We start from the raw sequence: 16,871 nt of genomic DNA, 5'->3' as shown, positions 1-16,871 counted from the left end.
ATGCCTTCATGCACAAGTAGGGAAGCATTAAACAATAAAGCTGAAAATGTTTGTTTTGTTCTGGTTCAGATTGAGCTAGTTTTTATATCTGATGGTCTATCCTATGTGGAATACCTCAAGAAAAAGTGTGCTGCAGCTTTTCTGACATTTTTTTAAAAAAATGTGTACATATTAAGGCAAAATAGGGAGCCTCAGAGAAGTTGTAATATAAACTAACAAAAAATATTCTATCACCTTGATCCCATTTGTTTGATAATAAATTTTTAGCTGTGCTAGTTACTTTATTTTATGCTGATCTTACTGTTTCTTAGGGTTCAGATGAATATAAGACACAAGTTTGAAATGAAAGGAAAGGAACTGTTTTTGAAACATGGTGTTATCTGTCGTTTGGAGTTGGAAAGGAGGTGGCAGTTGCAAAGATTGAGATGTCAGATGTGCTTATGTCAGATGTTCTGTACAAGTCTGACTCGTTTTATCTTCAGCTCACTTACCAGCATGACTTCATTCTGTTTTTCAGACATTTGTCATCAGTTCTGGGAAACAAGTTTGACCATGGGGCAGAAGCCATCATGCCAACAATTTTTAATCTAATTCCAAATAGTGCCAAAGTCATGGCCACTTCTGGTGTTGTAGCAGTTAGATTAATCATTCGAGTAAGTATGCATCAAAAGAGAACAGTGTTATAATTTCTGAACACTGCAGTGTTTCTGATGAAATATGAGTGCTGCTGCAATGAAAATAAGATTAAGTGCCTAATCTACTTTTCTGATAGTGCCTGGGCTTGGCTGTCTCAGATGTTGTGCAGCTTTGTGCAGATGATGCTTGTTAAGCTCTGCCAGAATAGTTGGGGAAATGTTTTGTTTTGCAGGGCAAGATATTTCCATCCCTCTAAGAGCTGAGCAAACATTTTTCTTTGAAAGGGTTTTAGACCATCCTTGCAACACAGACTCATCCTCTTAATTATGCTCTAAAATACTTCACAGACTGTCTTTGTTTCTCAAAACTGTTAGTTCACAGTGGTGACTTCTGCCTAGTGATTCATTGGCTAAGCTGTAGGTAGCCTCATGTCTCTCAAGTTGTCAAGTTGTCACCACTGGCAGTTTAGATCCTCCCACAGTGATTCCAGCTCCTTGACTCACTGGAGAGTGTCATTATAGAAGAAAATCAAGTGTCTGTTACAGGTATTTTAGCTGATAAATTGTAAAATATTTTTAATATTAAAAATCTGTGCATATCTGTTAGTGTTCCCTTTATCTAGCAGTTCTGTTTTTAAGAATTGAACAACAATAAGGATCTGAACACTGAGCTCAGGTGGCTAAAGGAGATAGTCTTTCATTCTGTGGAATTGTTGTGTAAAGATGTCTTCCTGTTCTTGTTTTCTTCCAGCACACGCACATCCCTCGGTTAATACCCATCATAACCAGTAATTGTACCTCCAAGTCTGTTGCAGTTAGAAGGTGAGAATTTAGTTTGCATTTACTGGTTTTTACTAGTAAATAGGTGCTTTCTGAAAATGTGAATGTATTTGTTGTTGTTTGGGAAAAGAGTTGAAAACACACTTATTATAACATGAACCTCACACTTCTCCATGATTTGAGTTCAAATTCAAAGTCAGCTGTTCCGTATAAACTGCATCACTTCAGAGAGAAAAAGGCATTTTTCCACAAGGAGAAACGGTTTTTTAACTAATTGTCATTACGTGTTTTTATAACAACATATTATTTTGGCATTTTTACAGTCATGTTCCTATTGCCCACTGCTGGCTGTTACAGTGACTTGTTTTCTTTGAGCCAGTAAATCAGTCTTATAGGAAAGCATCATCTGGAAAGGAAGTTGAATGGTCTAATGGTCCTGTCTGCACTTAGATTTTAAATGCTTCAGTCCACTACCTCACTGGCAGACTCTTGCTTCCTCCATATACCTTAACTGGTTCTTCCAGGGTTAGAAGGAAGGGCTTTGTGGTTGCTGTATTTGGTGACAAACCTTGAACACATTTCAGCACACTTGTTCCTTAAGATTCCAGAAGTGAGGAAGGGAGGTTAAGGTCAGAAGGGTTTGTCCCCATGTGAGGCTAACTGTGAAGTTTCTGTGTAAAGCCTGGACTAACAGGTACAGAGTATCAGTGTCAATCTTCTGGGCCTGTATCCTGTTAAATTAAAAAGGAAGCTTCCAGGATTGTTTTATGGCAATCCATCTCTTCAGGCTTCTCTATAGCAAGCTGCCTCCAATTAATACTTCAGACTGTTTATTAATTTTTTTTAAGCCGTTGATATTTTTATTGGGGTCAACACTGAATTTTGATGGCCCAAAAAGCTTCCTGAGCAAAGATGGCTGTTATTCAGAGTCAGGTATGCAAAGCCAGCGTGCCCCAATTAACTTAAACTTAGCATGTCTTCTCTCTCCTTTCAGGCGCTGCTTTGAATTTTTAGACTTGCTGTTGCAGGAGTGGCAAACACACTCCTTAGAAAGGTAAGTTCTGGATACAAGTGGATTTGTTCTCTCCTACATATCTGGGGAGAAGGAGATAATTTTCTGGGTCATTCTGGAGAAAAGATCATTTAGGAAAGAAGGTTATATTAGGTGGCTGTAGTAGAGATGTTTTTGCCACCCAAATATGTAGATACAGCATTTGTTCTGTAGTTCCATCAGAGTTTGGTATGTCTCCCATGCCAACCTTGGAAAACCTGGCTGAGCAAATCCCTGAACTCAGTAATTTTTGTTTAATTTTTTTTTTTTCCTAATTTTTTTTTTTTCCTTTTGTACCCTGAAGTGTGATAATGAGGTGAAGTCTGCTGCATATCTTGTCAGGAGCTTCTGAGACTTTGATATTACTTCAAACTTGTGACCAGTTAAAGTAATTGTGCGAGGAGAGACTGGGACACAATTTTCTTAGCCCTAGACTGCACAAGACTATTTAGGGTTTAGGAGTCTATTCTTGAATCCAGGGGGTTTGGATAGCTAAGTAAAGATCTATGAAGAATGCTGCTTGCTGTTTCCTAGACAGCAGTGTGGATGAAATAAAACTGACTTGGAAGAATAAATAAATAAAGGTCACAAAAGATCCTTGATGGAAATGAAAGGATGTGGTGAACTGTTTGTTTTCAGAAACCGAGGCAAAATCAAATTAGTCATTTGTTTATAAGGGTGGGATATCTTTCTGAACTGCTGGATAATATTTTCTTTCTTATTTCAGACACATATCAGTGTTAGCTGAAACTATAAAGAAGGGAATTCATGATGCAGACTCTGAAGCCAGGATAGAGGCAAGAAAGTAAGTGGAAGCTGTTGTTAGTGTCTCTTCTTCCTCCCTTTCTTTGCCCCTGTTTTGTGAGTTAGTGGTATTGCATGGTTGAGACAAAAATCCAGTCAAGATTCTGACTGGACATTCTCCTGACTTCCCAGTTGGTGGAAGAAAGAGGGGCTCTGGGGTGACCATTCTGTATGGTTTCCTGAGGAGAGGAAACAGAGGGAGGTGCTGGTCCTTTCTTCCTGTGATCTGGCAATAGACACGTGGGAATGCTTTAAAACTCTGCCAGGGGAACTTCTGGCTGGACATCAGGAAGCATTTCTCTACCAAGAGAGGGGATCACACACTGGAACAGGGTTCCTAGAGAGGAGGTCAATGCCCCAAACCTGTTTCAGGGGCACTTGGACATTGTCCTTAACAATGGAGTTTTAACTTTTGGTCAGCTCTGAATTGGCCAGACAGCTGGACTAGATGTTTCTTACAGGTCCCATCCCACTGAGGTAGTGTATTCTATTGTTATTCTCTACTCTTGAGATAAAAGTCCTTGTGCTAGTACACTGCTAAATGGTATCCTAAATTAAGGTAGTATTTTATGAAATTGAAAAAAAATAATTGTGTATCTATAGGAAATTTTAGTATTTGCAATTAATTTTATTCTTTTGAAGATCTTACACATTTCCATTAATATGATCATACTTGTGGTAGTATGCTGGTGTACCAGGATCATGCTCTTCGGAACAGAACACTACGGAAATGTTTTTCTGCTGAAGGAGGATGGTGTAAAATGTGAAAACAATGAACAATAAATTTTATTAATCTAAATGCTGTGTTTTAAGGAGTGATGTTACACAGTAGGACTGCTTAAATCCTTTTCAAAGGCAGTATGTCCATCACTGAAAATTACAGTAGTCACTGAGACTTCACAGCAGGTGACTATTTAAGCTGAATAGACAGCAAGGAGAATGGCATGGGACTTTAGAGAGCATGCTTAATTCTCTCTCCCCATGTTTATTAAATAGCAGTGTGTCTGATTGCGAGACAGAAATTTGTTTTCTTCTTGTGATGTGAGAATGCATGTGGCTTCTCTGAGGACTGGCTGTCATACACAAACAATTCTTGATTCACTTGAGGTAATGATCTTACTCTTAAACTGCCCATTAGTTGCTCTCTGAAAAGTACCAAGAGTCTGCATCTCCTCTGTGCCCCAAGAGTGAATGGTGTTTAGCCACCAGCCAGGAGGTTTGGACCATAGAGGAATTCTTCCCTCATCCTAAAATGCTCTTTTATTTTCATCATGGCACTGATTTGAAGTCTGTGTGAGCATCTCTTTCCTTTTCCTTGTTTTTGGTTTTTGGGGTTTTTTTTTCCCAAAAAGGCAGGCAGCAGCCTCAGTACAGAGACATGTCTCTGCAGCATTCTCTGAGAGCTGTTGGTTAAACTTAAGGAAGAAAACAGCAGCTGGTGCTTTCCTGAATCAGGCCCATTCATGTGTGTTCTGCCTTTGGGATGTTTTTGAAGTAGCTACTGCACACCCAGTCCCAAACTAGTGTTGGTCTGGTAGGCCTGCAGTCTCCCATGTACAGTAGACAGCTGGAGGGGTGAGGGTTTCTTCTCTAATACAGCTTTGTTGGTGACTCCTTTTTTTACAACAAACACACCAAACAGTTATTTTATTTGGTTTGTTTTCTGTGCAGCTGTTTGAGCATTACAATGGTTGAAAAAGCTGCTTGTCTTAAATGTGTCAGGGCAGTAGGTGCTTGAAATGACTGGGCTAATGAGCCCACTAATGGGAAAAGTGAGAAGGGCTCTGGCTGTACCTTTGTGTCACAGTCCCCTAAAACATGACAAGGGTGTGTTCACAGCTCTGTGTGTCTTTTCCAGGTGCTACTGGGGTTTCCACAGTCACTTCAGCCGAGAGGCAGAGCATTTGTACCACACCTTGGAGTCTTCCTACCAGAAGGCCCTGCAGTCCCATTTGAAGAACTCTGACAGCATCGTGTCCTTGCCGCAGTCGGATCGCTCCTCTTCCAGCTCCCAGGAGAGTCTCAAGTAAGGTTTTCTGTGTCACTACTTCTCCATTTAAACAATTGCTGATAGACAGCTCCATTGAATTGAAGGGAGCCATCGCATTGCTTTGTCTCATCATTTGGACTCTACACTTGGTTACTCCAAAATTGATTGGTTGATTTATATGTAACACTGTATGAACATCAAAACCCTGTACTGGCTTTAAAATATAATTATTAGATGGACTCAATAAATAATTTTCTAGGAAACTATTTGTGCTCAGCAGATACTGGTAGTTATTCTCTTCAGGTGCTTAAAACAGTGCTTAGATTAAAGTTCTGCCTTTAGCATTAATCCTTGAGGTGTAAGTCTGTCTCTTTCCAGACAAAAGAAAAAAATGATTAAATTAAACTTGAGTTGCAACTGTAGAGTCAATATATAATTCTTATATTGAATGTATATATTTTACCTACTCTCAGATATCCAGTCAACTTAGCCTCCAAATATCTGTGATTTAAGTGTAAGACCCATATGAAAAACATCCATAACTTACTGGTGTAACTTTTTAAATCTGCAAAAAGTGTTCTTAAAGAATCTGTTTTTGTACAAATAATGTACTAATTTATTTCTTAATGTTTTTATAAATAATTTCATGGTGGTGCTGTATTTATTCTTAAACAACAAGCTTTAGTAGTTTATTCCTGCATATAAATAATTTCTGTTAATTTAATTGTGTTCTGAGGGAACAGAATTGTACTGCTCTTGATAAATGAAATAAAAGTTTTGTTTCAGTAAGTATTTGTATTAACTTCCAGCCGTCCACTGTCTGCCAAAAGAAGTCCTACTGGAAGTACAACATCAAGAGGTGAGAACAGGAGTTGAAAAATGTGCTCAGGTGTTGCTGAGGAAGTGACATTGTGATACACAAAAACCAACTTCGATCACTGTTTACTGCTCCCTAAAATGGCAGCTTAGGATGTAAAAAATTTTAATTACTTTGGGATTTTACACCATATTCTGTGCATCATCTACTGATAAAATAATGCTTTTAAAAGAAGTTAGTTAATCAATACTTTCTTACACCTGAAGGAAAGTCTAAAAAGCCTTGAAAATTGTAGCCAAGGTATGTTTGGCTTTATAATAGCTTGAATAAACTGCTGCTGATGCTAAGACATGCAGCTACATAGTCTAAGAGTGCCTTCAGTTTTACAGTTTTTGTTATTTATTCTCTGGTTTCTGCACTTACTAGAAGTGTCTGCACACAAGTCCTACAGTTTAAATTCCATCTCATTGCTACTTGTCAGATGGAATATTTAGGTACAGCTTTTCTGTCCTAAGTAAATGTATACAATAATCTAAGTAATACATTTTATTATAGAATATAATAGACAAAACTTTGTTGGTAAATGATAAGCTGCCTTTTACACCTGACCAAGGTTGGGTTCTGGCTGGTTTGTCTGTAACTACATCTTAATGAGACCTTTGATTCAAGGAGATGTTGTTGTGTAACCTACTTGACTGTGCACACAAATGCATGTTTGCTTGCAGCTGAGTAGTCAAGCTTCATGCTTAAGAGGGTGAGCATCAACAAGTGATGGGAGCAGCGATCCTCATGAGAAGATGAGGTGTTGGGAAGGAAGTTATTAGAACCTGGACTGAAGGACCTGCCGGTCTGTTTCGGCCAGCAACTCTCACAAGCCAGTGATGGGTACTGTGGTTGAACTTTCCCATCTAGATTCTGTTAGAAGTTTCTTTTTACTGGCCTGACAGCCTTTTTGATCTTATCATTTAGGCTTTTAGAACTTGATAAAGTTCTTAGAGGTAGCATCAGGGCAGCATTGATGAAATATCTTTGCAGGCAGTGTGGGGAAGCCCACATTGCCCTGATAAAGCATTCTTAGTTGAGGTATTTCAGTGCCAGCAGGGAGTGTTAAAAATAGTACTTTAAACTGCTTGTCAGGCTCTTTGAAGCACACAGCTCAAAAAATTAATCTTCTTTATTCTGGATCTCCCACTCCCATCTGCAGCATCTACAGTAAGTACAAAATCTGTGTCAACACCAGGATCTCTGCAGCGATCCCGCAGTGACGTCGATGTGAATGCAGCAGCTAGTGCCAAGTCAAAAGTGACGTCTTCTGGAGCATCCACCCCCTTCAGTTCTGCTGCAGCCTTGCCCCCAGGGTCATACGCATCACTAGGTAAATCTACATGTTCTACTCTTGCAGTTAGCATTCTTTAGTAGCAGAAAGTGCCACGCAGTTTTATTGGAATAATAAACTGACTAGAAGAACGTGCCACTGAGATAGTTACCAGATCTCCAGGATCAGTGTGTGATCTCTTGCCCTTTGGGATTAAGGAAAAAAAAAATACAACAGAAGTGACTCGAAGCAACAGTTTTGAATTATGTAATAATCTGCGTCTCACTCTTCTTTCTGGGGAAAAAAGCAGAACATATTATGGTTCTGGGACATTGCTGAGGACAATGCTACTCAATTCCTTTTGACATATTCCCCTGTCTCTTCTCCTCCTTTTCCTTCCCCCCTTTCCTGAAACTGGTTTTCCATGAATTGTTTTATGCTTTGAATAGTACATCTTAGTTGAGTTTGCTCCCTTTCTGTTTCACAGAGGAGAAAGATAGAGAAGCAAAGAGGAGGCTGGCCTTGCCATGTCATCACGTAGGATATAAGTATCTGTTCCTCATGCTGACTCTCTGGATTATAGCCACATGTCACATGATTTTCTCAGAGCATTGTTTATCGCCTTCAGGTGTCCCAGGTTTTCTTAAACTTTGCATTGGATCTTTCTCTCCTGGAGTTGCCGTCAAAGGAGTCACAGAGGAGAAAATGCAAAGCAGTGATTGACACTGTACTTGCTGAGCTTCATCTCGGTTGTGAGCAGAGCTGATCATCTGAGCTCATTTCTCATTCTGCTGGTTTCACACTAATCTAATCCCAGACTCGTCATCGATTTACCTTTACAACAGGGAAGAAACTCAGGGGTCTGTGCTCTTGATTTAAGCTATGTATATTGTCTTCACTTGGGTTAGTTGAGGAGTTTCTTCTTTTAATGTAGGGCATTTGCTCTTTGACCTGTTAAAAAGTGAGTGGTGAATTATATAGGGATGGTTTTTATGGATTCCTTTTTCAGACAGGTTTCTTTCATACCTGAAATGTTTTACCCTGGCTTAGATGTATTGGTTGTATTCAGTTCAGAAGTTGAATTCTTATTCTTATTTAAATTGTTCATTACTTGGTTCAAGATTTAGATACATTGCAGTGGAAGTGCAATTACAGAATGTGAAGTTGATCACATTATGCTGGGCTTACAGATGCAGCCACTTTTGAGTTGTGCTGCACTCTGGCTTCAGTGGCTAAACTGGCTTCTAACAGTCTTATGTCACAAGGAAGAATGAAGAGGGAGGAAGTATCTACTTAAAACTGGCTTGGTCCTTGAAGCTTAGAGACTGAATCCAGTGTCAGTCTTGTTCTTTAACCAGGGTCTAGGAGAAAAGTAGCAAATTCACTCTTAAATGATGCAAACGTGGCTGCTCCTGAAGGTTCCTGCTTTCCTTTTTAGCTAGTAGGGACATTTATCACCTGCACATTCCCATGAGAGAAATGGTGAGGCAAACAACGAAAATGGAGTTGGCCAGAGATTGGTTGTTGCAGGAGGGAAAACCTGCAAGTGTTTTCTTCTGATACATCAAGGTTTGATTTGTTGCTCAATCCAACTTTTTTAATTTCTTTAACTGTATTAATTTTTTTGCATATTTATGTAGCTAATATATAGTGCCCACTTCTATTGATGTTACTGATTTTTCCCTATTAACCCTGTCCTTACTTTTCTTTAATTTGCCTAAAGATGGTACTACCAGTAAAGCCGAGGGTAAGCAGTCTCTCTGTGTAACTGAGGTGTGTCCACAGTCGTACTACCCTACCTGGTCTCTGTTCTCAAAGTGTTACCTGGTTCTCATCCATGTTCACTGGTGACCTGCATGAAGTGTTGCATGGTTGTCCTGCTCATTTTGATGCCATGGGGTATTCCTCACTTTCTCTTTGAGCTCCTCCCTGCTGATAACCATTAGTCTGCTTTTATGACTCTGGTCACTAAGTTGTTACATGGGTTTCTCTGTTTAAAGCACTGCTTTTGGTTGAAGGTGACATGTGTATAGACTAAAAAAAAACTCAACTAAAACCAAAAAACTCCCAAACAACACAAGGCTTGTGATTTCTTTTCTCCTTGATGTGTAAAGGTTTGCTGTGTTTTTCCACCCAAAGCTCAGGTCACAACTGCCAAATGCTTTCGGGAAGAGACTGGGCAGTGAGAGAATTGAATGAGATGATCACATGGCAGAAAAATGAGGACAGTAAACAATGATCTCTAGGGAAGGAATATTTAGTCAACCCCTTTAAACCTGACCTCTCTCTTTTTATTGTTAACTGTCTGAGTGAGCTGCCTTACACCAAAGACAGTTGGAGGAAAGGCTTTTTTTACTAGAACACTGAGCCTGCTAGTTTGGGAAGGATCCCAGTCTGTTTTTCTGGCCCATTGTCAAAACTTATTCTTTATTTCTTATTTCTTCAGCAAAAAGAGATCACTGGGAAATCACTTTTTCTGAGGTAGACAGGAGTTGCAAACAAGAATGTTTTCTACACAGAATGAAGATACCACACTCTCCAGCAAAGCTTGTTTTTATTCCCCAATGTGAATCTCTTTTCAAGGGATCTATTACTGTCATGTGGGACTCTGCTTGTATCTTTAATGGCTGCTTGTATTTGGATGTGGTGGTCTGAGAAGTGCCACTGTGCTGTTGTGACATCTGTGTTATTTTTCTTACTATTAGTGATGCATTGATTTATTATTTGGAGGAAAAGGTCTATACCATTTTTGGAAATGGTACTTAGTGTTGAGAGATGAGCTGACCCCTCCTTTGCACCTTGAGCAGGATATTAGTGCTTTGTGATCTGTCAGTGATAAAGAATATGAAGTTGGCCTGAGACCTATATTTCTAAATCAGTCCTGAGTTAGGAAATTCCAAGTTGTTGTAATAACTGATCTTTTTTCTTCTGCTTGCTTTTTTTTTTTTTTTTTTTTTTTTTTTAAATTGTTTTTTTTTTTTTTTAAATTGTTGACTCTTTTCTTTCATCTTAGTTCTCAAACCTATCAATTTTTGGCCTACATTTGAAGTGTTCAAGGTTTAATGTTTTATATGAAATACCATATGCAGCTTTCAATCCTCTCCTTGCCTATAATAATGTTTAATAGGCTTGTGACAGCAGCTGTTTTGTGGAATACCTCTATTTTTAGTTTATTAAATACTTTATTGTCATGGTGCAAAAGGGTAGGGGTTTTATTTGGTTACTGTTTCAATTCAGTTACATTTGGAGCAGATTGGATTTGGTTAAAATCTGTAATAGAAACCAGCAAGTTGCTTGGGGCAGGAAAGATTGAGATGAACTTTCAGAAAATGAGTTTGCTATCCCCTAAGTTTTATATACCAAGTCTTATACCTTCTTTTTGCTGTAGGATTCTCACTTTTTTGAGGAGGAAGATCAAGGAGAATTAAAACTACACAGTACACTATAGTCAGAGTACTTCAAGAATGAGTTTAATTGCTGTTTGAAACTCTTCATCTTTTTCCTTTGAGATAGTTCAGGGAAAAAAACCCCTTTATTCAGGATTGAGTGTGTCCTTCCCTGAATAATGAAGCTGAGTAAGGTCTTCTGCCAACTCTGTGATCTTGCAGGTTGAGTCAGGAACTACAGGGAAGATAAAACTTTGTATTCTTGACATAAATGTAGAAATTAAGAGGGTGGGGGTAGACAAAAACATCCTCTTGCTCTGGAAACAGAAGGAAACAGAACATAAAGCAGAAATATCATCTACAGTTGTGCGCCTCTGGTTTTTATTTTTTTTACAAGTCACCAATAAGAGAAAATTCCTGTGTCTTTTTGTGTGGTTCAGCCTGACATTAAATCTGCAGTCTGGTTCCCATCATGGCTTTCTGTAGCTGCATTGTAAAATTCTGCTCATTCCTCTCAGCTGGGAGCCAGCATTGTGTGGACTTGGCAGTTCCCATCTCCTTTGCCCTTGGTTCTCCTCATGGTTTGGTTTGGAGTCAGGCAGCTCAAACAAAGGAGCAAGATAGGGTAGGTGATGCTGGTGGCAAGAATGCAAATTAAGAGCTGAGTATCAGTCCTTTGGTATTAAGTTGTGGCATCCCAACAGTTGGCAAATGCTGTAGAAATTCACTTCCTTATGGAAAGGTAGGTGAGTCTGTATACGAGTGAGGTTTATGCAGATCTTGATGCAGTGCACAGATGTGGCTTGATTGCCCAGACCCTTCATGTATGGGGATCTTTTGAACTGCATTAAGGGCTTTACACACAGAAAGCTCAAAAGAGATAAACCTTTACAGTCTTGATCTTCACAGCTAGTGCTAGGGAGGTGGCACTTGTGCCATGTTTGTTATACCTGATTAAAAGGAAACCTTGGAAAAGTTTCTGCTTACTTTCTCATGAAACAGCTTTTCAAATAATATTTTAAAAGGGTGCATAATGCTGACTTTAATTAGAATGGCTTAGAGCATTTGTGTTACTTTTTTCAGAGCAAGAATAAAGTCAAACCCTTCAGACAAAGCCTTTCTCCAAAAGGGAAAGCATAAATGCTGGTTTGACCTGTGACTGGCAAGTTCAGAACAAAATCAGCGGTTTGCAGACAGTGTCACAATTTTTAATAGTTTCTAGTATTCACCAGAAAGTCAGTAAAATGGGATTTGTTAGTTTTCAGATAACTTAGGCTCAGGTAGATGCTTTGAGTGCATTATCAAAGGCTTTGAAAGTAACACAAGTTTAAAGAAATCGCTATTCCTGTTTTCTTCTCTGCCTTAAAGCTCTCCCTTGTCCTTAAAGGTGAGGCTTGATTCAAAGTAATGACTGACAGTGGTACCTTACATGGAACTGCTCAGGTAGTAGGTTTCTTATTTTGCTTGCTCCATCTGTTTGCAAAGTGCTGAGCTGATTTGGCTTGTGTGTAGGGCAAAGTGCACTGTTCACTGAGGCCTGTGCTTTGGAGGGAGATCTCATGTAAAGCCTAGAGGCAGCACAGCCTGATGGTTTCAGTAAGGATCAGATGCCTCTCAGGGAAAATCATGGTGCAGAGTCAGGTCTTTCTAATGTTGGAGAAATGCTAAATATGCATGGAAACCATTCTGGTGATGGTTGTAAAAAGTTTTTTATATATTATCTATAAAGCATGTTTTTAATTGATCTCTTTGTGTCTCCCAGGTCTGTGTGTTATTTAGCAGTGATACAGCTAGGGCTAGAGGCTGTTTCAGGAATGTTTTTCTCCAAGTAGGGCAAAAACCCCAGTGTTGGGTAACCTAAATGCATTAACCTGATCCTTGGAGAGACCATCATCATTCCAGTGCATCCCCACTGTGCCTGTGTATAACTTGTGTGGTTTTAGATGTCCCAGTTCACAGTATGGAATTGATTAAAGTGAGTTGTGGAGCTGTTAATACCATTTTCTAGACTATTTGGAAACCATTTTCTTCAGTGTAATATGCAGGCTGACTGTCACAAAAAGCCTATGACTGTTCTGAGCACTGGGGATGGGGATGCTGCAGCATCCACCCAGAGGGCTCAACCTGCCAGGTGAAGCCACTTGTAAAGCACAGATGTTATCACAGAATCTTTCTTAATTTGTTCCTTTTCTGAAAACTAAACAAAACAACCTTTCTAGGTTTAGGAATTTGTTAGACATTTCAGGGTTGATTCTGAACTGTTGTGAAAATGACAGTAACTTTAAAGAATAAAACCAAAACCTCCTAAAAATCCAGAAATGGTTTCTTAACACAGCACATTTATATGGAATCTTTGAAAATCTTTTCTCTACCAGTAGCAGTGTGTCACATGTCAAATTTAGGTCAAGGGCTTTTTAATGAAAATGCTTTCATGGTTTTTGGAAACTAGTTGGGGCAGTCTTTTTCTGTTCCTTTGTTGTGCTGTTGTTGTTAGGATGCAGCAATGCTTTTAAAAGCAGCAGAAAAGTAATGGTTATGAAATATGGATTGCTACATCTGTAGTTTGAGCTAGATATGGAGACAAACCCACTTGAAAGCAAAGAAGTTTTGAGAGGGGAGGTGTTTGCTTGAATTTAAGAACAACAAAAAAGTAAATAATTTACGTGATATTTTATTTCCAGCCCTGTTTGAAATTAGTTTTTTCTGTCTGGGTTAGAATGAGAGAGATAAAGCCACACACATAATCCAATGTGCAAATAAGTCTTGGAAATGAGTGCAGATTCTTGTTTGCAAATGAAACTCCTGGGGGAAAGTACAAGACACATTTGTGTTGTGTGGATTAACTACTGTATATGCATGCTGTACTTGGTATAATATATATTAAAAAAATCCATTTGCACAGTGCAACTCTGTGCAATGTTAGTTCAAATGTTTGTCATCGTTTTGTAAAGAATGAGAAAATCTCTATCATTATTGGGACTCTGTTCCTTCTTTGGAAGAACAACTTCTCCTCTCACACTGTTCTGTCTGACACCCAATGGGCCTAAATCAGTGTGCAAATCCTCCAGTCCAAAAGGAAGCAGAATTTTGTTCCTGTGCATTCATTCTTTCATTCATTCAGAAAATTCTGAAGTTGGTAGGAATCTGTCCACCAGCCCTCAGGGGTTTCAAAATAGGGCTGAGTTCTCTTTTTCCAATCCTGCTGATAGTCACTTGCTAATTAAGTTTGTGTTAGTTCTGTTTTATTTTCAAAACGTCTAGAATTGGTTTCAGAAGCTAATTTCAGTTTCATTTTATATATTGTTTACGGGTTTGTATTTCTTAAGCTGGAAAAGTCGCCACTCGTGCTATCCGAGTTTTCCCCTTCTTAGTGACCTACTGATGAAGATGCAAGAAAAAAAATATCTTTTGTAGATGCAGAAAAAAACAGGAAATTTTGAGGATCTTAAGTGGTGTTTGTGTAAGAGGAGGAGGCATCAGTCCCTTCTCACCCATTCTTGGCCCATGCACATCACCAAACGTGTCTTCCAGTACTGTGCTCTCCAGTGTTGTCTGTGTAGTGTTGAATTTCAGCTTGATTTCCCCCCTAGGACTTCCTGCAATGCCAAGGCCTTCCATTGGTCATCTGGAAGGATGTAAATTAATTCCATTACTGATTCCCAAGATTGGTCAGGTTTAAATTCTTGTCTTGCTGTGATGCTTTCATTATAGAAAGGAAGGGAAGCTTTGAGGCTTCTGGGAGGAGCACGATGTCTGCCTGCCTTGGAGCCTGTGTCAGGCTTTGGATCCATACTCATTAACAAGTGACAGAGTGGCTCTGCTCATCTGTGTGTAGCTGTGCCACACTGGCATGGGATGGGATCTGGCTGATGGAGAGCTGTAAGCTGCCTCTGGCAGTGTATCAGGCTTGACCCTTTGTAAGGGGCAAGAACGCCCTAGAGCAGAGGAGTCTGCAGCCATCAGCAGCCAGTCTTATGGCTGTTGAACCCACATGGGTGTGCTCAGAGCTTGTTCAGTTGAGCCAGTGGTTAAAAAGTTTTGTTTGTGTTTTCCCAGTTTTATGCTGATGATTCCTTCTGTGTCTCATCTATAAAGGATTGTTTGAATGTACATACCTCTACTTTGCCTACTGAGCTGTTTTAAAACTAGATGCTGGTGGAAAGATTGAAGTAGAACTGTCTTGTCGGCTTTTTTCCTTGCAAACAAATTTTGCCCTTTCTTCTCAAAGTTAGGCATCTCCTTGTCACTTTGTGTCTAGCAGAAGCTTTCAGACCCTGTTATGTTTATTTTGAGAGCTCAGAGAAGAAACATAGCTCCCAATCGCTCCGTCTGGGCTGCTTGTCATTGTCTTGTCCTGCATGTGTGCCTTATGTGAAGTGGGGTTTTTTGGGTGGGAAGTATGTGTCTCCCTGTTCATATTTCTCTGTATGCTTATGGTGGAGACAGAGGGCAGGAGATGAGTATCTATAACCAGTGGGTGCAGTTGTTTAGACTACTTTTACTTGCTGTGGGTTTTTTCCTTTCATTAATGTGCCTGAAACTTGAAATCATCCTCTGAATGCAGGAGAGCACTGGCATGAGTCCTGAGAAAAAAACTTCAGATTTGGCTAAGATCTTACGTGTTGAAAAGTATTGATGGAGGCTTTCTTTGTGTTACTCTTAATTATCATTTCTTTCCCATTAAGTAGAGACAGATAATTGAAGCTTAGCACTGGAAAGAACATTTTGTAGGAAACAACCCTGCCCCAGGAAGGGGATGAACCGATGACCCTGTAAGGTTTCCTAGCTCAAATTTCTGTGGCTTTTCCATGAGGAAAGGACAGAACAGGACTGAGAACACTTTGACACTTTATATCCATTCTCTGCTGAAATAAAGAGAAGGCACACAGAATCTCTTTTCCACAACACTGATTATGTAAATAGGGCTCTCTATTACAAGTAAAGTTGCACTGATCTCTGGATAAATATGAGGGACCTGTAAACAGCAGGGAAAATTCAATGAGCCTCGAATAAAAGTGTGATCTGACTGCGCTGACAAACTGTCAGAGGAGTGCATGGCAGCCTGCACAGGTGGAGCAGGATATAAAGTACCAGACAGCTAGTTGGAAATCCCAGCGATGGAATCTGGGAGGGGATCTGTCTCACCTGTCTCTGAAAGGGTGATCACCTTGTCAGAAAGTAATAATTTGATACAGGAAGCTGCATTTAGGAAACTTGAAATTTTTTTTTGTTGATCCTTTGTAAAGAAGCTACTATAGAACAGAAGCAAAGGCTATAGAGAGGTAATATTTTTTAATTAAACTGGCTGATAGCATTACAGAAAGCAAAGAAGTTTTTGGACTGTGGGCTGTGGCTGCTTCCACTCCCTCACCTGCATCTCAGCCAGCCTAATAAAAGGTGTTACCTCTCCCAGTAACTTTTTTTCTATACCCTGGGTAATTTTGTGTTTAGTGTTGCTGCCTTTGTAAGAAACTTGTTAACAGTCTGATTGTCTTTGCATGTCTGCAGGTCGGATTCGCACCAGGAGACAGAGCTCTGGCAGTGCCACAAGTGTCACCTCAACGCCTGCTGATACTCGAGGCCGCAGCCGGGCTAAAGTAGTCTCCCAGTCCCAGCGTAAGAATTGCTTTATTCCTGGGGGAGCTGAACAAAGAGTTATTAATGTGTTTCTCTTGAATTGCAGTAGCACCACCAGAGAATTGGGCTCACTTTGGACATGTAACAAAACAGCTCCCCACCTAGCCAGTGTGTGCTCCTGCTGACAAACAGGGCCCCAAATCCCAGTGCTTAGTTGTGGCCTTTTTTTACCAGCTGTGCAGCAGAATTTCATGTCGCTGATGTGTAGCTCTAAATAACTGGCACTGTGTCTTGCTGAGACACCCCTTGTGCCTGTAGCTGACTGCTTGCCCCTGCCAAGCCTCTCCTGCTTATGTTAGACTATTTCTGTATGTGTGAACATGTGAGCTGTCTAAAATTAATGGGGTTTGGCATCAGTTGAAAATAGGACATCACCTATTTTGTGTAGATATGGGAAAAAGGGTTCTGCTTTGATTCACATGACACATCTGTGCTCTCTGGCTTCCTGGCAAGGCG

At 39.8% G+C, this 16,871-nt stretch overlaps 1 protein-coding gene across 31 annotated transcripts in view; it reads left to right on the top strand.

Moving 5' to 3' along the window:
* Positions 1-16,871, top strand: part of CLASP1 (cytoplasmic linker associated protein 1) — a 171,022-nt gene that overhangs the window by 83,977 nt on the left and 70,174 nt on the right. For 21 of the 31 annotated variants that reach the window (XM_019007424.2, XM_019007427.2, XM_015634626.3 and 18 more), the window contains 9 exons: positions 518-653; positions 1,387-1,457; positions 2,410-2,469; positions 3,194-3,271; positions 5,129-5,296; positions 6,070-6,119; positions 7,282-7,452; positions 9,116-9,139; positions 16,287-16,394. In XM_019007424.2, the coding sequence (XP_018862969.1) occupies positions 518-653; positions 1,387-1,457; positions 2,410-2,469; positions 3,194-3,271; positions 5,129-5,296; positions 6,070-6,119; positions 7,282-7,452; positions 9,116-9,139; positions 16,287-16,394 (866 nt within the window). The remainder of the gene's footprint in view (positions 1-517; positions 654-1,386; positions 1,458-2,409; positions 2,470-3,193; positions 3,272-5,128; positions 5,297-6,069; positions 6,120-7,281; positions 7,453-9,115; positions 9,140-16,286; positions 16,395-16,871) is intronic. The other 10 variants (XM_019007425.2, XM_019007428.2, XM_015634635.2 and 7 more) reach the window with 2 other exon arrangements.

The sequence above is a fragment of the Parus major genome, chromosome 7, assembly GCF_001522545.3.
Source record: "Parus major isolate Abel chromosome 7, Parus_major1.1, whole genome shotgun sequence".
NCBI classification, from domain to species: domain Eukaryota; kingdom Metazoa; phylum Chordata; class Aves; order Passeriformes; family Paridae; genus Parus; species Parus major.
The sequence above is the reverse complement of the archived record's forward strand: the minus strand, read 5'-3'. Positions and strand labels throughout refer to the sequence as shown.